Source organism: Equus asinus, chromosome 11 (assembly GCF_041296235.1).
Source record: "Equus asinus isolate D_3611 breed Donkey chromosome 11, EquAss-T2T_v2, whole genome shotgun sequence".
Taxonomy (NCBI): Eukaryota; Metazoa; Chordata; class Mammalia; order Perissodactyla; family Equidae; genus Equus; species Equus asinus.
Window position 1 is genome coordinate 72,104,874 of NC_091800.1, and position 23,578 is coordinate 72,128,451.

The 23,578-nt window shown below is 38.3% G+C and overlaps 1 protein-coding gene across 42 annotated transcripts in view; it reads right to left on the reverse strand.

Moving 5' to 3' along the window:
* The window catches only part of DOCK9 (dedicator of cytokinesis 9), a 273,386-nt gene that overhangs the window by 109,422 nt on the left and 140,386 nt on the right, over positions 1-23,578 (reverse strand). For all 42 annotated transcript variants that reach the window (XM_070520061.1, XM_070520081.1, XM_070520067.1 and 39 more), the window contains 7 exons: positions 22,321-22,410; positions 18,565-18,647; positions 16,842-16,911; positions 14,892-14,987; positions 14,348-14,482; positions 8,924-9,098; positions 7,898-7,965 (listed from right to left, as the gene is read on the reverse strand). In XM_070520061.1, the coding sequence (XP_070376162.1) occupies positions 7,898-7,965; positions 8,924-9,098; positions 14,348-14,482; positions 14,892-14,987; positions 16,842-16,911; positions 18,565-18,647; positions 22,321-22,410 (717 nt within the window). The remainder of the gene's footprint in view (positions 1-7,897; positions 7,966-8,923; positions 9,099-14,347; positions 14,483-14,891; positions 14,988-16,841; positions 16,912-18,564; positions 18,648-22,320; positions 22,411-23,578) is intronic.

The window sequence follows — 23,578 nt, forward strand, 5'->3', positions numbered from 1 at the left end:
AGACATTCACAAGATAGAAGTCATCTCCAACCACATTTCTCACACCTAATATCTCTAAATCTATATCCTGTTCTTCATAGCTGTCACAGCTCTTTCTTACTCTCAATCTCCATGGTTAAGTCTACAGAGTCAGAATAAAAAGTCCTCTCTCATCTGCTCCTTTCCCCAAAGACATTAGTCACATCTCAGGACATGATGGGGCGGTGACAGCCATAGTAGAGAGGGTGTCCTGTCCTCTCTGCTGGTGGCAGAATGAGGTCTATTACTACATATCTAATCATAGCTAATGAGAAATTGAGCGTCATCTTAATTTTCTCAGCCATGAAGTTGCTAAACTAGGTTCTTAGCAATGATCCAAACTCTTTCATGACTATATTTAACCAACGGTCTACGTCTAGCAAGATGAAATGACCACCAGAATACTAAGAAACTGGATTCTAGTTCAGTTGTTAACTGTGTGAACTTGGGCAAGCCAGTTAGCCTCCCTGGACTCTATTTTCATTTCTGAGTAAAAATGTTGAACAAGAATGATGGCTCAAGTCTCTTGCCATAACAAAGCTTATCTTGATGCTATCTACGGGAGTTTTAAGTCTTCTGGAGGTTAAGGGACATTCCTATAAAACATCTGTTCACGGGGGAAAATGTGGCTGAAGCAGGCTCTCTCCACATGGGAGATGGGGCCACTTTTTTACTCCATTTTGCCTATCACCTTTCCTAATTTTTCACATCAAAAGAGCCAAAATATTTGCATGTAGAATCTACTTAACTGAACCCAAAGAATTTGCTTTTTACTTTGTATACCACCCATGACGTTTCTTAACAAAAACATCAGTACTAGGTGCTGCAAGCCACCACCAACAGCAATGCATTCTGCTTCTGAAGTTCTGCTTGAGTCCTTCAACAAAGGCAAACACTGTGATCTCGGACACTGGGGAAGGGCAATGGGTTCTTAATGTAGATGAAATTCCTGGTACCCTTCTGAAAGAAGCTTGTTGTCTCAAGCTGACTGCACTAGGAGATGAGAAATGAATAAAGCAAGAATGGCTGCTATGAGCTCAATATAATTAGAGGACAAACAGGGATGCAGACACATTAAAAGGGAAAAAAAGTCAATGACTAGCCAAAACAGACTCAAAGCATTCTGATATTGCCACTAACATCCAAAGGATATATTCTTCACTAAAGAGACCATCTAATAGGAAACAAGAGGCAACATTAGATGTAAAAATAACCTAAAAGCTTATACTCTCTTACATACATTGACAGCTCTGGTACGAGATAAGATAAAAGGCAAACTCAGCTTCTTCAGTTTCTCCATCCTTCCCAAGGTCTAGGACGCACTAAACAGAGGGGACACCTGATAAACAGTGGCTGAAGGAATTACCAAGTGAAACCTACGTGGTAAGAAACTGTAGCTTGAGAAGGGCATAGCTTTGCCCCAGAGCCAGAGAATAATAAGTATGTGTAAGTATCATAATGATAAAAGCAAATTTATTTATTGATAATAGCCAACTCTCTATGCTACATATTATCCTAAGTGCTGATTTAAATTTCGTACAATCTTAGGATGCAGATACTATTATTATCCCTGCTTAAAAGAGAAGACACTGAGGTTCAATAGTTTGCCCAAGACCTTACAACATTAAATAGAAACCTGGCATCTAACTGAGGCTGTCTGGCTTCAGAGCTCAACTCTTAACTATTAGACAAGAAAAAAACATAGCTAAAGAATATGAACAGGCAAGTGGGAGAAGAAGAAATACAAATGGCAAATAAATATATGAAAATATGAAAAAACGTCACTACTAAGCAGCAATATACAAATCAAAGTAGTGAAATACAATTTTTCACTCCTCTGGTGAGGATGTAGAGAAATGGGAATGTGAATCATTACAACCCTTTGGGAAAGTAACCTGGCAACATTTAAAGCATTAAAAACACAATAACTTCTGACTCAAAAATCCCACTTTTGGGAATTTTTCCTACTGCAACAGGACCACAAGCATTTAAGCTGACAAATAGGTCATGACATTTATTGTACACTGTTTGTAGACGCTAAAAACTGAAAACCTAAATGTTCATGAATAGGGAGACAGCTGAATAAAGTATGCAATATTCATATTTGGAATATTATGCAACTATAAAAATGAGTAAACTAGATCGTCTATGGCCCCAGAGGGACATCCATGAAATATTTTTAAGTGATAGAACAAGTTGCAGAGTAATGTATATATCATGAGCATATTTTCAAAAATAACTAAAAACTCTACATATGTGTGTATATATTTCTACGAGCAATCAGTTTGGTAAAAGATGAATTACAATAGGTTAACAACATCAGTGCTCTCAAGAATGTGGAAATGGAGGATGAAGGGAAAAGATTAACTTTTTTTTATACATCTTTGGATATTTTTACTTATTACAGCAAGCACATTTATATTTTAGTAAAGACAATAAAATAAATTGTTATAACATACACTTCACAATCTAAGGGCCCACAAAAAAAAAACTGTAAAAAAACATTATCCCAAAGACTATGCTGTCAAGTACTTTTCAAAGTGAGAGAAAACAGCTGTGCTCTTAAAATAACCTGTGGTCAGTCCATACGGTGGAGGTAGGAAGAAGTGGACTGGCTCTTCCCCAAACCCTGTTGCTGCCGTCCCACCCATAGCCCACCTACTACTTTGGGTTCAGTGTAGAAGAAAATGAGAAGACAATGGAGGAAGAAAACGGACAGTGGCAGAGCCCTTCTCTGTAAAAACTCACATTTGCTCAGGAGTCAAAGAAGAGAATGATTTGTTTAAAACAAAAGCTATTCTCCCCACTCCTGCAAACACTATGTTTAGTCACTAACGACACACCCTGACAATGTTTCCTTCTTTGTCTTAAGAAGCAGTTATGGACCAAACACTCAAGAGTTTCGAGAAGGACTACTGTAAGCTTTATGCATACTCAGTGTCTTGAGTTTATCTCTGAGCAGGCAAAACAATCAAAATGCGAAGACTATCACCAATAGCATCTTATTTTGAGGATAAGTTATCAAAAAAATATTGTGTTGATTGTTAGGTCATTTAAACAGAACGGATTGGAATAGGAAGACTTAGCAAAATCCTTTGAGGCCAGGATATATGCTTTTTAATTTAAAGAGCTGTCATGATTTGTTTCCACTACTTCCAAGATATCTAACTCCCTGGGACGATCATCTCATCCTCTGTGTCACAAAACTATAATAAAGCATTTTAGAACAAGGAGGCCCAAGAAATAGAATGCCAGCTGACCTCACAAACACAACCCTAGCCAATTCCTTTGTATCATAATACAGTAACAGAGATTTCTGGATTAGGATATAGGGAAGGAAGCATCTATTACAGGCTTAGTTTTAAAAAAATCAAAAAAGGCATCTGTGAAACTGGGTTCCAACAAGTACTGGTGAGCTTGGCCCCCTGGCTCTTCCTCCTCCTCATACTCTGAGACATCATACTTTATCCTGCTTTCAACTGCGGAAGATTTACCTAGAAAGATAAGTTCATTTGCTAAAAAGAAGTTATAAGCTAACAGGATGTGAGCAATTTTGGATTAACATGAAACAATGCTTCTCTTTCAGAATCACATGAGGAGACCAAATTAAGGTGAGTTGCTGTTCTTTGAGTACAAAAAAAGCTCAAAAACAGAAAAGCTGTGGAGGAAAATATAGGCAGAAGCACGAGGGTTTTCTTCATACTATCTTTACACAAGGAGGTGATACATATATCCCAATGTCACCTAAGATAAATGTAACCAGAGAAGGAAATTATTAAATAAATAGTAATCAGGTTTACAACCTGATCATATTACCCCTTGACTTTGCGGGGAAGAAACCAATTAACTAACTTTAAAGTTTGTGTATTTAATAAAAATGCTTATAAGACTGTACTCTGATACTATAAATGCTGTTAAATTTACAACAAATAATATGTTTGGTTCCATATTAGACAATAGCAGGAAAGGAAGAAGTTTTAGGGTAGATACAGCATGTCCCCTAATAAGAAAACAATAAAGATGTTCGGTACTAAATGTACAAACAACATAAGGGCCAAGAATAAACAAAATATTCTGAAAACCTACATCTGAATTGCCCCTACCATATGTAAGGGCCCCTCCACTATATTCCAGAACGAAACAGTGGTTATTTTTGTACTAAAACAACTTCCTGTCGCTCATATCCTGTTTGGTTATGTCTCAGTCACAGTGGAAAACAAAAGCTAGGGAAACAGGATGAATGAAGCAGAAGAAGGAGTTGACCAGAGGAAAGCCTGCCATTAAATTACATCTTCAACTACCTTCTGCCTGCCCCCATTGTTCTAGTCCTTTCTCTGCCATCTTATTTAACTGTGGCCTGATCTCCCTTTGGACCCTTTCTTACACCTTCCTTCCCTGGTCCTGACCTCATTACCTCTTCATCCCCTGTCTAAACTCCCCTCCCTGCACAGCTGTGTGCCTCCAGCCTCTCTCCTGCTCCCCCTCCCACTTTCTACTTCAATCTCAGATTCTGCAACAATGGAATCCGTTCTTTCTAAAAACAGGATGACCAGTTATCAGTCAACTTCTCTGCTGTCTTAACAGGTACAAATGATCCCCACCTCAGATATACTGTAGGGGGTTATAAACAGCCAAAAATACACTCACACTAAGGTCGCTGGATTCTGAAGGGGCTGAGAGCCAGGCACAATGGTGCGTGGGCTCCTTCCACTGCACAGCACTGAGTAGGCCAAGACACCTGCCCCCTCCAGGTGTGATGGGAGTATGTTGAGTGAATGACAATACATCTTAATTTTCTTTATTCTTTTTCTTTTTCCCTTTGAAAAATTATCTTCTGCCTTTTTGTAAAATATTTTTATTCATGAATAAAAATATTTTTAGAACACTTGAGAGCTGGGGGAAGAGAATGACAGTTAACCTCTTACAATGCTGCATTTTTCATGCTTGGACCATGATCCACAGTAAGAAATATGCTTACATCACTACTCAATACACACACACACACTATATGTATAGTTTTTTTTAAAAAATAATACCTATCATTATTAAGGGCAATGTACTTTAATATTCTCCATTCAGTTCTATGTCATTTATTTTTTTAAAAAATCTGGGTCACATAATGTTGAGCTAAAGAAGCCTGACACAAAGAGTACGTACTGTATGATTCCATTTATAGGCAGGTCTAGAATAGTCAAAACTAATCTACAATGAGGTAGAGGTAAAAATAATAGAAGTATCAGCTAGGGGGGGAGTACAAAGCAGTCTGCTGGGATGCTGGAAACGTTCTATATATTGATCTGGGTGGTGGTTGTGCGCTCTACAAATGCGAAATCCAGCAAGCTGGGGCCGGCCGGGTGGTGCAGCGGTTGGGTTCGCACGTTCCGCTTCTCAGCGGCCCAGGGTTCGCCGGTTCGGATCCCGGGTGCGGACATGGCGCCGCTTGGCACGTCGTGCTGTGGTAGGTGTCCCATGTATGGGGTGGAGGAACATGGGCACGGATGTTGGCTCCGGCAGGGCTTCCCCAGCAAAAAAGAGGAGGACTGGCAGTAGTTAGCTCAGGGCTAATCTTCCTCAAAAACAAACAAAAAAAGAAATCCAGCAAGCTGTACAATTAGTACTTGGGCATTTTATTCTATGTAAGTTGTACTTCAATAAAAAAAGAATAAAAAATTAAAACAAAACAAAAAACAAGTAAAAATAGGGGTTAAAACCAATTAAATTGATGTTACCAACTAAAATAGTTTCAGCTAACTTGGTTGTTACCCAGTTTGAAAATAGCTCTAAACATGTTATATACATATTTTTAAAATAAATATATTATTTAAATATATATATATTTTAATCTCCTAGTCTTAGGATCAAGGAATACTGAATTATGCTGGCCAAGTAGTGGTAAGCAGTGAGAGAAGAAAGGAGGGCACAACTCCTGCTTGTCTTCACAAGAAAAAATACAGATTTCTAATTAATCAACATTAGGCTCAAATAATATGAGTCTTCTCCTAGGTATCCATTATGTTCACCCAGGAAGTGTAGACAGTTACTTTCTGAATTTTCCATTGTACTGCATATATTATCTGCTTCTACAAACACAACAGGTTCAAACATTTTGCTTTGAGAAATTATGAATCCCTAAATATTCAGAAACAAAAAAGCAAATCTCAATGCAAAATATGTTACACAGAAGTTCATAACGCGAAAATGCAAAAACACAAGCCAAAACTGTCCCAGCCTAGAAAGAAGTTACAATGGTAGCACTAAAATTGGCTTTAATGGGCAGGTGCTAAAAAGATACTGTGGTAACAGTCAAATCCTGAAGGAAAACAATACTCTAATGTCCTAGCCAGGGAGGGAGATTTATGTTTTAGAACAGCCATGTTGTCTTAAACTAAAGGTCAATGCTGAATGCTCGTCTATTTATAATCATATACAGATAAACCATGTGTTCTATTACAGTGTTCAAGATGTGGGTATGTAAGGTTTCTATTTCACTGTATTCGCAAAAAAAAGAACAGAAAGGCAGTAACAGAGGAAGAATATAAAGGGCCAGAGAAGACAAAGATATTTCTCTTACTTAAAAAAGAATCATTCATAGATGCATACAAGGAGACAAGTACAAGGATATTCATTGTAGCATTGTTTGTAATAGAAAAAAACTGAAATAATAGAACAGCTAAAATAAAATGCTTACACAATGCAATAAAAGGGATGAGCTAGATATATATACCAACTTGGATGGATCTCAAAAACGAAAATGAATTAAAAAATAAAAGCAAGAGCAGAATAATACATCAGCATTTACATAACATTTTTAAACATAAAAAATAACACCATATGTATCATTATGACAGATATACTGGTAAAGATATAAAAATTAAGTAGAAGTAATCCTGGAAAGGGGCTGGCCCCGTGGCCGAGGGGTTAAGTTTGTGCGCTCTGCTGCAGGCAGCCCAGTGTTTCGTTGGTTCGAATCCTGGGTGCGGACACGGCACTGCTCATCAAACCACGCTGAGGCAGCGTCCCACATGCCACAACTAGAAGGACCCACAACGAAGAATATACAACTATGTACCGGGGGGCTTTGGGGAGAAAAAGGAAAAAAATAAAATCTTTAAAAAAAAAAAAGAAGTAATCCCGGAAAACTCATAATAGTGGTTGTCTCTGGTTGAGGTTGCAGGGGCAGAAGGGAATGCAGTAAGGATGGTGTTTAAAAAGAACTTCAACCACAACTGGCATATTATTTCTTTAAAAATATGGAAGATAAAAAGACAATACAGTAACAGGTGTTGAATCTAGGTGGTGGAAATATGGTTGTTTTGATCTTCTTTGTGCTTTTCAGTAACTTTTAAGTTTCTCAAAATGATAAAAAACAGGTATAACTTTTTTTTTCCATTCAGAGTGACCCTGGAACAATTTATATAACTCTCAGGCAACCCCTCTCCGGTTTAGTGGCAAGATTACCACGATCCATCATCTTTGGAATTGTGTCTATTAACTTGAATAAGGGGGAGCATATGTGTGAACAGAGTGAGTACCATGTTACTATAGGAACATTTACCTGTGCATTTTGGTTATTTCTTCAATACTTGCAACGCGGTATTGAATGTTATGGAGGGAAAAGTAAAGAATAATAATAAGGGAATACTTTTAAGGCACTTTCTGGAAAACACACTGAAATCCAACTCAGGTCAGTAATGTATTTCACCTCACCTCAAATTCAGGTCAGAAAACAGAGAGCAGTAACTACAGCATCATTACAATGATTTACTACAACATAATCGTTCATCATTTCAACAGATTCCATCCTGGACAAACTCATGAAATGAGAAATACTTCAATATCATTCATTCTATAAAGAGCAGAAAATTTAAGATGATGTTACCTTGGCAAGTTCAGGCAGATAGCTATCTAAACCGGAACCAGAACCTTCCAATTTACTCTGTTCATCATCTAAAATGGAAACACAGATTACCTAAGTCACTAGTAAATTGAACATATTTTATTTAAAACAGGAGGCAGAAGGTCGTTTCTCTTATGTGCCTCCAAATGCAGTGGTTTTCAACTCTGGATGCCCACTAGAAACACTTCAGAGGTTTTAAAAAGTGATACCCAGGCCCAGTGGTGAGAGCTAAACATTTAATGGCTGGTATAGCACGGACACTGTCTAATTAGAACTGAACTAGCTCTGAACACCAGCCCACACGGTCACTCAACAGACCCACTAAAAGTCAGGCCTGCCCAGCTCCACCCCAGGTCAAGTAAACCAGAATCTCTGGTGGGACAAAGGAAACAGTATTTTTTAAAAGTTCCCAGGCCCTTCTGAGGCACAGCTACAGTTGAGAATCACCTGTTTAAGGTCTTGGGAAAAAAACATGAATTTTCAAGAACACAGCCAGATTTTTTCCACCAATTTAATCTGAGGCTTCTGCCCACCCTAAATTTGTCATGAAAATTCCAAAGGATATGATTAATGATAACCAACTATAAACAGTATTTTAAGTGCTGACTCTATGCCAGGTACTTGAAATACGTTATCTTATTTAATCTTCCCATTGACCAGCAAGTTTCATTTTTATTCTCAATTTACAGGTGAGTAAACCAAGGTTCAGAAAATGTAAATAGCTTGCCCAAGGTCTCACAGCTGAAAAATGGAATTGCTGGGACTCAGTCTTCCTTTCTGCCCCCAAAGCTGTGGTTCTTCCCATTGAACGATTTCCTTTTAAAAATGATGTCAGGGTAGTGAATTTTAACGTGACAAAACCTTTGCTGACAGGATATCTGTAAAGAGCTCACATCTGTCCCATTTCTCACATACCTGTGTAACATATATGTCTACTTCCTATGTCCTCGGGCAAAGGTAAAGATGCCCGCAGAGTGTGTGTACCTGGAGAAAGCTGGGCCTACTTACCTTCATGAGAATCTCCATTTCGCTTTTCTTGCATTGCAGCTTCAAAGTTGAGCTGGAGAATCTTGTTTAGAATTGTGATCCATTCTTCCATTTCCACTTCACTGTCTGCTGCCAAAAGATAACTACTTTTGTCCTGCATCTTGAGCTCAAAAGCAAAACGCCTGACTTTGTTGTTCTGAAATGGGAAAAGGGTAAAGAGACACATTTTAAAAGAACTAGATGGCTTTAAGAAAAATTCTCTTTATTATTTGCTGATGGGTGCTATCTCACTGGCATTTTGGGCGAAGCAATCTAAAAAGTGCAAGCCCCTCCCCCATAAACTCCCATCACTATCCACCTTCCCTACTTTTTCTCCACAGCTTTATTTTCCCATCTGACACATTACATCTTTACATATTTATCTCACTTGTTGTCTGTCCCCTCAAATGGAAGGGAAGCTCCTCAGGGCAGAGATTTCTTTTGTTCAATGCTACATCCCTATTTCCAGAACACTGCCTGGCACATAACAGGCTCTTGAAAAAAAATATTTGTTGAATGAATGAAATTTCATTGAAAATTTTCAATTCCTCTATTTTTTTTTTAACGAAGCTGTGTGGTGTCACATTTTAAAAAGCAAATCATTATCTAGCAATATGTTTGACTTCCTTATCTGGAACTTTCTCATCATCTATGAGTCCCAAAAGATATTTGGACACCATGTCTGCAACCTTCCCTCGTGCCTCTGGTTTTTATGCCTGTGATAGGGCGTCTGGCTCACAGCACAAAACCAGCAGTCCACACGCATTAAATGACAGAGGACGAATGAGCCCTAGACCAGGGTTTCTCAGCCTCAGCACTACTGACATTTGAGGTTAATAACTCTTTGTTGTGGGTGCTGTGCTGTGCTTTGGAGGATGTTTAGCAGCATCCCTGGCCTTACCTGCTAGACGTGAGTAGCATACCCCAAGTTGTGAAGATCAAAACATGTCTCCAGATATTACCAAATGTCCTCTGGTGAGCAAAATCCCCCCCAGAATGTTATATCACAAGCTGTCACCAACCTGTTGAAGGGACAGCAGAGACCTTATCTGCTAAAATTCTAGCTGGATAGCGGCAGTCCCTGAGGGGGCTCCTCAGGGTGGGTCTCAGGGACAGGGTGACCCTCCCAAAGGCATCTCTATGTTCTTTGCAGTGCAGTTCTCAGAAACACGAAGGAGAGTGCGGCTCCGGGCAAAGCCAAACAAACTACCGTGCACAGACTGCCTGCTGTGGGCTCTGTAATTGCCACCTTGGACCTCACTTAAACTTCACTTCAAGGCAAGAATCAGAGGAGTCAAAAGGCTGGATATGAAATGAGTTTTCTCTCTCCCACACTCCTCACATACTCACGATTATGAAAATAAAAAGTTAAAAAGTAGGGGAAACATAAGGCGTTGAATCTAAGTCATTCCTCTTTCTGAGCCTGAGTTTACTTATCTGCAAAATAAGTGTAATAAACTTCAAGTTTCTAAAATACTTTCAGGCCCCAAGAATCTAAACTGGATTTTTTCAGATTCATTTAAAAATGTTAGCTTAGGCATGTCTTTGAACCCATAGCATTCATCAATTAATTTTTTTTTACAATGTCCCAATGCAATTTAAAAGAAAACCCATTTAAACCACAATTTTTGGCACTTAGCTTACAAAGAGACACCAAAAAAACAAATTATTTTAAATTTTTGAAGCCCTACATACAATTCATTAAGTGTTAAACACCATCAGCCACATCTGCAAGAAGAATATAAAGGAAGAGATGTCCATTAAAGTCAGAACCTTAGATTCTGAAACTTATTCCAGGGACTAAATAACAGCAGGGATGCTGTACTTATAAATCATCTACACACCATGCCGAAGACAGGCAACAAAACTAATTACTTCCTACTTTCAAAATGAGGTTGTCAAATACATTTAGTTTTGCTTTAAATGTTTTTTTAAAGTCAACGCCAGAAAATTCAACTAAAAAGTAACTTAAAATGTCTCTCAGCTTAAGAATACAAATGAAACTCCTACTTGGGAATCCCACACAGAAGTTAATTCACTGTCATTGATAATTCTCTCCAGTACTCCTTACTTTACACTATGAATAAACATACTTTGATATAATTTGGTTTCTACCATGGCAGCTTATAGCTGACGTTGGGTTACTAGCTGAGAGACATCATGTGTCTATTGGCTGTTGATGCAAAAATAATTTTCAGTGAATATTACATAGTGCTATAGTCTTGATCTAGGGCTCAAATATACTTTCATGTATTCTCCCTTTTTTTTTTTTTTTTTTTTGTTTTTGGTCCTGCACAGTTCTTTTCATTTTTTAATTAGTTACTGATAATTAAAAATACCAAGATTTAACTAAATTTTGAATTTCTGGCTTTCTTGAAAACCCAGATGATCTGGCAACCCTGAGCTGGTAGTTTCACCTGGCAGCATCAGTTACAACTGAGAGGCAGCTGCCTGCTTTAAACAGGACCACCTGTGCTCCAGGTTGTCACAGTCCCCAGTATTCCCTATTGCTTGACACCCAGGCCTCTTCTTTCACTTAATTTATCTGCTTGACCCCTGTAGATATCTGAGTTTGGAACCCTAACTTCCAGTTCTTGTCATGATAAAGTAACAGGGTTTGGACTTACTCTTCCAACATAATTACTAGAAAACTGGACAAAATAGATGAAACAACTGTTTCCAGACATTTGACAAAAGGTGAGGCAGGCTTGTGATCCCTGATAGGAGGTATACAAATGAGGGGAGCCCTACTATCACCTCAGCTTTCTGCCTGGAGGCTATATCTGGATGGGGGCACAGGAAGGAGAACCCAAACAGAGTCCTGCAGACTTGCTGAGTTGAAGACCAACTCCTGACGGGAGTTCAGGAAGAACAACGTGGCCTGAATGTGCAGGATAGAGTTTCCAGAATGAGAACTCGGAGGTAAAGAAATCCAAACTCAGTAAAAATTCAGTCATTCATTCATTATATGTATATTTTTATTTGTATGTTATACTTTAACAAAAAAGTTTACCAAAAAAATCAAAATCAAGACACAATAAACTAAATTTCAGGTTACTAGAGATCAAGAGAAGATCAAGAAGAATAGAGCATAAGACTAACATCAGACTCCAAAATAACACTAGCATCTAAAAGATAATGAAATGTCTTCAAATTCTACAGTAAATTTCACCTTGGATTTCTACATCCAGCCAAATTATCTATCAAGTATGAATGCCAAAAGAAAGATATTTGCAGATATGCTAACTCTCAAAAAACTAACATCTTAACACACGATTCCTCAGGATGCTCCTAGAGGATGTGCTCCCCCAAAACAAGAAAGTAAAACAAGAAAGACACAGGATCCTGGAAATGGAATCCAACACAGGGAGGAAGGAAAAGGGAATTTCCAGCATGGCAGCTATGCAGAGGCTGAGAAAGCAATTAGTCCAGGTTAGACAGGAAGCGGGGTTGCAGTAGCTAAAATGCCATCTACCATCAGATAATGTCCACAGTTGATGAATAAAGAGCAGCAATCACTCATAATCTAGCAATATGGAGGCAAATTCCAGAAAAAAGAGTGGAAAGAGTTGAAAATGATCATTTCAGGGGAGTGGGTGAAGTGGGGGTAATGCAGGCAGGTATGTGCCTGTAGTGCTGTCTTTCCACAGTCTGACTAGTTAAACGAGATGAATGTATTACCTGGATGAAAAAGCAATTTAATTTTAAATAAACATGTGAACATGCGGAGGTCAAACCAGAGAGCTACATGTCTAACCTTAATCACGCTGGCCCCACAGAACAACCTTTCTTATAGAACCGAGCTTTGGGCCATGTCAGCAGCCAACACTGAGTCATTTTAAGGAAGAATTCTCTGATAATGGTGACTCTATCTATTGTGAGGAGTTGTCAGGGAGATTTTCATTAATCACACAGTGCCCTCTGTATGAGGGCCCCCAAGAGAAATGCCTGAATGATCTTCATTCTGAGATTACTCGGGCAGCTTCTGACTAATTGGATTGTCTGTATCCATGTGTACTGTGCGACTGAACGGGTCTCCAAGCTAGAAAGCGTGGAGCTGTTTCTCACTCACCCACAGCAGTCTTTAAAACATATGCTTTTTTCTTAGCTTAATTCCACTTCATCTCCTCCCTACCCTGACTCCTTGTTCACCTCTCTGCTTTAAAACCCACATTAAATTTATGCTATCCTGTGTTTTATGTATCCTTGTAAGTTGCTGCTTTAGATCTCCCAGGAAAATGGCAGGGGAATGGGTAAATGGGAGGATGGATGGCTGGATGGATAGATGACAGACAGATGGGGAAACTGGCAACTTGTTTTCAAAGACAATTCTGTAAAGTACGGAAGGACGCACATCAAACTGGTAAGAGCAGCTCTTTGGGAAAAGGAGTGATGGGGGTCAACAAGGACTTCCACATTATCTGAATTGTCTGATTTTTTATAATACGTATACACTCATGTATTATGTATAATTCAAAACCATTTTAAAGAATAACTCTACAACTGCAATAGCACTATGATAAAAATACCTAATATTGGCTGAAAGCTTATCTTGTGCCAGTACTGTTCTAAGATCTTTATATGTATTAATTAATCCTCTTAGTAATCATATTCAGTACTATTATTATCCTATTTATCAAATGAGGCAACTGAGGCACAGAGAGGTTAAAAAATATCTTCATGTTACACAGCTGGTAAGTGGTAGAGCAGGAACTTGAACTCATTCTGGATCTGAAACCCAATCTCCTGACCAATATGCTACTCTGCTACTGGTACTATGATGGTGGTGGTAAAAGTCATCACTGAGGGGGCCAGTCCAGTGGCACAGTGGTTAAGATCACACACTCAGCTTTGGCGACCCAGGGTTTGCAGGTTCATATCGCAGGTATGGACCTACACACTGCTCATCAAGTCATGCTGTGGAGGTGTCCCGCATACAAAATAGAGGAAGATTGGCACAGATGTTAGTTCAGGGCCAATCTTCCTCACCAAAAAAAAAAAAGTCATCACTGAGATGCTAAGAACTATTCTACATATTTCCAAGTTAACTCATGCAATCCTCTCATTTATTCTACTAAGGAAACAGTATCATTATCCAAATTTTGCAAATGAAGAAATTTCAGGTAATAGCTGGCCCAAGATCACATAGCTAAAAAGCAGCTGAGCCACATTTTAAACACAAGAACTCATGCATCAGAGCACTCATGCCTACTACGACATAATTCTGCCTCTATATTATACCTGCCATCTTCTAAAATGATAAAAAATAAGACAATTTTAAAGTCAGCTATTATATCTCTACCACAAATATTGCCAATTTTGGAAGCATTTGCTTAAATCTGCTAATTCACAGATGGTACTTTTACAAGCAAGAAAACTTGATGATAAAATTCTTTTCATATTTACCTGAACCACACCCATACAGGAATCCAGAAATATCGATCCTTTTGGTTCTTTGGAGATCTTTTCATCTTTATAAAAATTCAAATTGTAGGATCCATCACCAAGTTGAATCAGGTGGAAAAACCGTCTTTTAAAAGACTGAGAGAAAAATACACAGCTATTGTTTCAAAAATGAAAAGTCACGATCTCTATTAATAACTCACAACCATGCATATATGTAAAAACCATTTCAATTCTCTCCAGAACAAATGCCAATGCCCCAGGTAACTGGGTAGTTAATATAGAGAAGAAAGCCTGTGTTGGCAATTGCACCTTTGCACTAGCCCAATGATGATCTTTTAATGCTGGTGGTCAGAGGGTGATGAGGGGACATGGGTCGAAGGGTCTGTACTAATGGGGAATGATGACCAGGGAGGCAGCTTACTACCCAGACAATGTCACTTTTGTCAGGAGAAACACCATGCCCATTCATCTTAAGCATTACTTCTAAGACCTATAGCAAAAAGGGTTTAATCAGAGAGAAAAGTACGGTGATGGGCCTCCTTACCCTCATGGTCACGCTTATTGCACTGTTCATGTTGCCTTTGTACAGCCAGCCATGCTTGGTGATCCCACCTTTCTGAGAGCCAAGGGAGGCAGCATCCTAGGAGAGAAGGAAAACACCACAATCTCTTGATAGTACCTATGTTATTTGCTGTGAGTCTGGTCAATGGGGAAACCATTCAATTGGTGCCAGATTGCCCCTTCCCCCTTTACTGGAGTAACCGTCTGACACTAACACCTACAAGTTACTTTAGAGTCCACTTAGCAGTAAAAGAGAGAGAGAGAAGCCTAAATTTCTGAAAACCTTAGTCCATTAAAAGACAAAGCTAGTTCCAGACCCAATTTTTATTTTTAAGTGTTTAATGAGCCACAGAAAGTACATACCATACTTGACCACTCAAGTTGTAAGGTCTCGTCTGATTTCATGAAAAACGTTTTCAAATTATACTCCCCTATAGTTGAAGGACAAAAAGCAAATTCCTGGAATACTTCCCAGAGGCTTAGTTCAGGGAAAGGTGAATAAAGAAAGGAAGGAAACGTGAGGCAATAGAGAAAGGAGAGATAAAGTGAGGGGGCAACAGAATAGAAGGCAAGAGAGGCAAGAACGCAACAGGCATAGAGGACAGAAGGAGAGTTAGACACATCAAGAGAAACAGCCAGAAAAGTAAAGAAACATCCTTCTTCAAGTTCTGACCCCAAGCTCTGAGATCTAAGTTTAAGGAGGTGGGCATGTGGCTGCAAGCTGCTACTAAAAATATAGGCATATATTGGTACATGTAATAAACAAATAAATGAAATACATATACACACACAAATACACACTCTGGCAAGTCTTCTGCCACACCCTGATCCATGCTAAGATTGCTCCCTTGTGACTCCCTTGCCCCTTTAAGGTTGTGCCCGATACATACTTCAGCAGGTACTGTGGGAAGAGAGGGCCACACAGCGTCAGGTGACCCAGCTCACACCTCCTAAGACTAGTCTCTGATGACGATCTTTATTTTTGTAATCAAGTGGACAATTGTAGACAGACTCATCGTAGGCTTTGTTTTAGACCATCTCAATAGTAACACTGGTGGTTTCATTGTTGTTATTGTTAACAATAATAGAAATAACTTACCTGTCTAGGATTTTACAGTTTGTTGTGTGCCCTTACATGCATTCTTTCAATTGATCCTCTTCTTACTATTAATCGGCACCAAGTTTTTCATATCGTTTTCCATTTTGAATGACCACATAACTCTTTCCAGAATTAATTTAAAAGGAGTTTCTAAAATAATTTGCTACCATGGACATTGTTAACATTCTTGAGTGGCCAGTGTTACAGCTTAGCTAACAATTAAAAGAAAAAGGAAAAAAACCCCCTAAACTCACAGTGAGGCACCCAATATTGAGTCATGGAGAATGAGAAATGCACAGATGGGTGGTACTGACCTTTTATTGGTTTCCCTGGCTCAGTGGACATAGTCACCTTAATGCCCTGCTTTCTTTGTACTCTTCTGTATCCATAATCATTTCTCCAATAGCAGGGGAAGTGAGCTTGTTAAAATCAGAACTTCTGGGTACTACACACTTCACTCAAAGCAATCACTAAAGAAACAGTCATTTAAAATCTACTGGCTGCCAGTTTGTTTCAAGATATCCTGTTGAAAAACAATCTAAACTTAAGGTCTAACTAATCTTGATATCTTTTAACAATGCAACCAGTTTTTATCCAAGTCTTTGAAAATGATCTCAGAACAAATAAACAGGACCAGAAGAACATGCAATGCTAAGCAGTCAAGTTGAAACAGAGATCTTATTTCAATCAATCAAACAATACATTTAAAAAACTTCTCCGTCTGTTTCAAAAAACATTCCAATTCCTATTTTGGCTAAATGTTGGTAATTTTCTAATTAATCTTCTAAGTCTGTAAAATAAATCAATTTTTAAATCTGCAATCAATCATCCTACCTCGTCTTTGTCGACCTCCTCATCAACTTCATAGACGTGAACTGGAAGTTTATCCAACTTGGCCACTTTGCTTTAAAAAGAAGAAAGAAACTTGTTTTATAATTACCTAATCCATTAAGAGATACTGCATTTCTTCCCCCAACAGAAGAACCAGCATATAACAAATCCAAAGCTGGCCCACTTAGATAAAGTATAAAAACAATCAATGCCATTTCTTTTCAAAGTGGGTGATCCAAGAGTTAGACAGTTCCCAAAAACACTGTAGAAAAGATGGCAGAGCTTGTTGGGAGTTAGATAGGTATATTAAAAATGGGAAATTCTATTAACAAATAAAGACTTGGTAGATTTAACTTTTAATATGAAGTTCACGAGAGAAAATGGAAAATGGGGTGACTGCATTTAAAGGATTGGGAACCACAATCTTAAATGATGGCATTAACAACAAAAACACGACAATAACGATGGCAGCCAGCATTTGTTAAACAGTTATTATGTGCTGGGCACTGTGCTGTGTACTTCACATGTGTTACCTTCTTCAGTCCTTTAGATGGTGGAGACTGGTGCTAAGACCATTTAACAGATGAGGAAACTGAGGCTCACAGAGGGCGGAATAGCAGATGACACAGGCAGACTACAGAATGTATGCTCTTAATCACTGACAATCCTCCCTTCCTTTCTCATCACACAATTGGAAACTCTTACTAAAGCCAAAAGGTAAAACCTACCAGGAGTAAAAGTATATCATACATTAAGTACACTATATCTCACAGTCTACTCTCCTTTAGCCATGAGAATAGTATGAATGAGAGTGTCAGTGAAGACAGGTCAATCCAATCAAACGGAAAAAATTAAAAAATCCCCAAGTGAGTATTGGGTAAATATAGAATTAAGAAGCATACCCATCTGGAGAAGATAATGCTGAAAGGGAGTGTTCTCGGCTGAAGTTTAAAAAGAGGCAGTCGGGAAGTTGGCTGAACACTCTTAAGGAGTGGCTGAACCACACAAATAGGAAAAACAAATAGCTGGGTCCATTGAGAATAGTATAAACATTTCAAACTCACAGAACAACAAATACAAAGAAAAATATATTAATAGGGTCTCCAGTAAAACTTTCATTGCCGATGATTACTTTTGAAACACAATTCACTGTTATTTGCTTTCAATTTTCATAATCAATTATACTTAAATTTGCCAACTGCATCATTTCAGGATGTACCATTTTATAACAGATATCCTCTCAAAGTGAGACCTATCTACCCCTGGTTCACTGTAACCACCACTAATCAATCTAAACATACTTGCTTTTGATGTATTCTAGAACGAATTAACACTTTAAAGGAGGTAAAGAAATTTGTCCAGGAAAATGCTTGTTTTTTCATTTACTTTTTTTAAATATAAAACTTATTCAATATAAAATGCTTTTTATGTCTCTTCGGGGTACCCTGAAAACAATCACTGGACATAATTAAACCATCCATGTGTTTATTACCACCTATCAATCCCAGAGTACTAGGTTTGGTTCCTATTATCAAACCCCTGTAAACAATAGCTACTCCATATACACAAAAACCATCTAGAAATATTTTCTCTGATTGCATATAAAGTTACATACCCCCTTAAAATTTCTCTGATTGCATATAAAGTTACATACTAAGCATTTCAAGAACAAAGAATTCTCCCTATGTGTATAACCCCACCTTGAGTGGTCTGACCATTTACTCACTTTGGAAGCTGCCGAAACTCTCCTGAGTAATCTTCATATTTATAGTTCACCAGATGCCAGTCAGAGTTATAGGTTTTGATGCACTATTGGTGGGGAGGGGATTAAAAAAATAAAAAGTATAAGATGAACAGAAAAAAGATACGTGATGACTTTAAGAGAACATTTGAGTAGGTTTATGAATGCACACCTATACAAACATGAAAAAAATGCTTTCCCCTCAACTATCTCATGCCTGAAATTCCACCATCAGAGGTTCCTATGATGCTTACGAACCACTAAAATGGGTCACTTTAAGTTACCATTATCCATGATCTGAGAGCTGATTTTACAAGGAGACAAACTTCACCTCATCTTGCTGCATTTACATAACAACCTCCTGTTTCTTACTTTAAAGTACTTGGTTCTTAAGAAGTCACGTGGCCTCTTCTAGAACATGAAAGTGAATGGAAACCAAAACACACTTTCAAGGTGTTTACTAACATTACAACTAGCTCTGTTAGTCAACACTATATAAATTTGTCCTCAGTTTTTCCTTCTAGTTTATAAGGGACAGAGTGAGGTTATTAGGAGGAAAGATTTAGATTCCAATTCATAGTGGCACCATGACATCTTCACGTGTATGCACATGCCTGAGTGTATAGAATGTACAAAGTATGGAGCATCCCATTGCCAAGTATTTTATGGTGACACTAACCTACAGAGACTGCATTAAACTACTTTGCTATACGACAGACTCAACAGACCAGCATGGTGTCTTTTATTCACCTATCCAGGAGGACTCATTGAGTAGTTTCTACAGTCTTAAGATTATAAGCCTGAATCTGCCAGATCTTCAAATATGAATGAGTCAAAATCAATCAGCGAAGCATATGAGTCAGTTACCATCAAGTTAGTTCAAATGATTTTAGGCAGCTCTTGACAACACATACGTGGACTTTGGTATGGCGAAAAAAAGGGAACGAATAAGTGAAAACATAGGTAGATAAATGTATTTATATCTTACCTACTTTACTTGACTCTGGCTGTAACAAATATCACAAACAAAGCCTCTATTCTGCCCATGTCATTTTATTGTTTATATTGCCAACCTTTTTTATCTATATCACAGCATATACCTGACAGCCTTCTGAAGCAAACTCCCCTCTACCTCCAAAGTCATGAAAATAACAACAGCGAGTGCTTCTCTTATGCCAGGCTGTATGCTAAGCACTTTATTGGCAAGGGTGTAAAGGGAAAGTAGTGTAAGCTTTTTATATTATCATTCTGAGAGGTGGCATAAATAGCTGAAAAGGGTTAAGGACATGTGGGAGCTGAACAACTTTTCAATTTCCTTGCTATATAGTTACAAATAGTTTTAAATACCATTTTATTCTTGTAAATGCTTTTTAAAAAATTTTCAAAGCATTTTCATATTTAGAACATGAGACATCCACACTCAAAATTACATTCCAAAACTAGTATGATGTCAGAATTATTTGTAGGTTTGGATTTTCCCACTACTGTCCCTAGGTTCATTAGCACAGCTAAGTCAAGTCTGACTGTGCATGACACAGTCTTTTGGACATGTCCCTATTCTTTGTTCAGGAGGCCAAATCAGAGACAGCAGCAGCTCTCATAACCAAGGTGGTATTTCATCAAACATTGCAACTAAAGTTGTACTACCAAAGTCTATTGCAGGACATTACAACCCTTCTGAAGTATAAAATAAACTTGCCCGATGAAAAAGTAAATGAGTAAGCACAGATGTATACAACCAGTGCATTTATGAACAGAACAGCTGGATGCCCAAATTTTTAACAGCTTAGGCAAAAATGGATAAGAGAGATAATTATAATGTTTAAATATTTTAAATTATAAGGACTGCAAAAAATATAGTTAACCAGGTTAAGTAGCTAGAGATTCATTCATTTAATAAGGTATTGTTGACTGTCCATGGCAGGCACCCGCTAAATTCCAAGGAAGAAATACAGAATAAGGCAAGCAACCCCTATCCCTCTGGGGATGTAGAAAGTCTAGGAGGTAAGGGGTTCAATCAGAAATCAGTAGCAAGAAGAATGCATCTCTAAAAAGACAGGGATCTGACTGGCTGATTTCATGACTGACCTTTCAAACTTGTGAAATTCAATAATATTTTGAAGTTATACTGAAGGTTTTTGAAGTTGTTTTAAAAAAAGCTATTAGGCCATTCTCCTCTGGATCAGAGGATGGAGAGGAAGTGTTGCTCCACCCCGCCCTAGTGGAAGGGTCCCAAGAGGGTGTAGTTATGTTGGTTCCAGCAGCAAAGAATGAAGTCGTTATTGCTCAACCCACATTAAAGAACTTAATGGAGAGTTGTCTCTCAAAAACCATATTTGTCAATCTATTGGGGGAATTGAGTTAATAATTTTGCTACATGCTTTAAAGCAGGGGTTGACAAACTTTTTCTGCAAAAGGCCAGATAGTAAATATTTTCAGTTTTGAGGGTCACATTGTCTCTATTGCAACCACTCAACTCTGAGTTGTAATGAGAAAGTAGTCATAGGGAATATGTAAATGAATGGGTGTGGCTGTGTACAATAAAACTTTATTTACAAAAACAGGCTGCAGGCCAGATTTTGCTTGTGGGTCAGTCACAGTTTGCCTGCATCCTGCTTTAAAATAAACATTTAAGACATAAACTATCTGGCTGTATTTGTCTGAAATATAGTAGCAAAGGAGATAAGAAACTACCTTTTCAGAAGGATGAGAGAACACACTTAAAAATTTTTAAATACATATTTAATTTTTTGAAAAAATCAATAGAAACTAAATATTGTTATTTTAATTGGTGTTCACTTACAAAAGCATAGCTTCCTTGTAATGGGCAAATTTATTGGTGGGCATATTTATCATTTAAATATCACCTAGAAAAATGGGAATAAAAATCCTTTTTTTTTTTGCTTGAGGAAGATTGTCCCTGAGCTAACATCTGTGCCAGTCTTCCTCCATTTTGCATGTGGGATACCTTCACAACATGGCTTGATGAGCAGTATATAGGTCCACGCCTGGGATCTGAACCCCCAAACCCTGGGCTGCTGAAGTGGAACACATGAACTCAATCACTATGCCATGGGGCCAGCTCCCTCAAAATCTATCATTTTTATACGAAGGAATATATCAAGAAACAAAATTAAAACACTTAATTAGTTTATCCTACCTAAAAGCTTCTGGAGGAAGAAACAAACACACTAAGAAAAAAAGAACCCAAGCAATCTAAATGCAATAATTTCTCTTTCATCCTTAACAAGACAATCATTATTTGTAAGATCAAACAAGAGTAATAATAATCATACATCGATCAGAGACAGTCAGGCTCTGCTCATTATCACCTGGTACTTCATGAATATTGAACTAGTCTCAAAAATAAGTTGCAAGTATAAACATATAAATGAAGTAAACAGATACAGAAATTGTGTGCTGAGTCCCCATTAAAACAGTATCAACCACGAAGCCTCTGCCAGAGATGTCCACTGAGTTCATTTTCAAGTTTCCCCTTATTCCGTGCCTGTGAGATAAGTTCTGTAGAATTCACGTTTTGCCATTTGAAATGATCCCTCTTGACACTTCTGACTCTGAAAACCTCACGTCATCCTCCTATTTTAACTTCCATCATAAAAATGTAATCACCTCTATGACACTATCTTGAAAATATCGTTGAAATTTAAAGAAAAGGGGAGGACTGTGAGAGAAAAATGACTTTTAAATACCATGTAAATTAATGCAGAAAAAGCACATTACCTCCGTGACAAATAAGCTCTGCGCTTCCTCGTGTGCGTTTGCAGGAACTGTCGAGCATTTGTATCGACCCTGTCGTCTCAGAATGGCTGTCTGTGAAGGAAAGCACGAGGAAAGGACTAGGGTAAGTGAAGACGGAAAGGTGCCAGCCTCCGAGCGCATGGGGGCCTAGCCTGGACACAGTCATTTCAGTCTCTACCAGCCGGTGCAGCTTCCTCCTTCCTTACGGCACACACAACAGATCCCATTTGGTATCCTAGAGTTGTAAAGCTGTGCAGGGCAAAGGCTCCAGCTTCTTTCTGGATCAGGGGCCCAATGACCCCTCCAGGGAGCTCTTTGGCTCCCCCCAGGCAGGGAAGAGGCCCCTTTCAGAGTCCCTAACTCTCTCACCCCAAGTGCTTTCTCTAGTCCCGCTGTATTGCCTTTTATTTGCCTTAATTGCCTTTTTTTAATTGTGGTGAAATCAACATAACATAAAATTTACCATTTTAACCATTTTTAAGCATACAGTTCAGTGGCATTAAGTACATTCACATTGTTGTACAACCATTACCACCATCCATTGCTTAATTGCCCTTTACATCCATTCTTGTTCACTGCCACATCCCCAGTGCCTAAGAGCAAGCTAATGAGACATGTAAAAGGTCCTTAATATTTGTTGAGTGAATCTATGAATTATGAATGCTATTTCCCCTCCTATGAACATTATAACTGATTTTGTTTCACGAGGACTAAGTGCTTATTTTAAATAATAAAATGCCTCATGACTTTAGGAAGCAGCACATCTATCTGAATTAACATTGTTTAGAAGGGACTGTAGTGTCAATACAGGAAATTGGGCCTCAGGCTTCAGAAAGGAATGTTCTAGACTTTTTCTCCCATGGACTGCAATCCGTGGATACTATTAACAGATCATACATGAAAACATTTCTAACTGAATCTACCCTGTTGACTCTTCAGGCTAATTACTAAGCTGGGATCTCCCAGCATCTGTCCCAGCTGCTTCTCTCCTTTCTTTGGTTGGAGGAAGTTTTAGGTCGTCAAGTCTTAGATCCCTCCTTCTCCAGCAAAGACAGAGAACTCCAGGGCATATATTTTGTGTATAATTTAATTTTATTTCCTGCCCATAATTTCTATATTGTGTCTGCTTCACCGATATTTACTCTTTTCTTGCACTGTGTCCATCTTTGAAAGTAATCTTAAATTCTGCTTTCAGAGTAAGCGTCCTTTATTCTAAAGGAAGAGAAGGAAGGAACTCTAT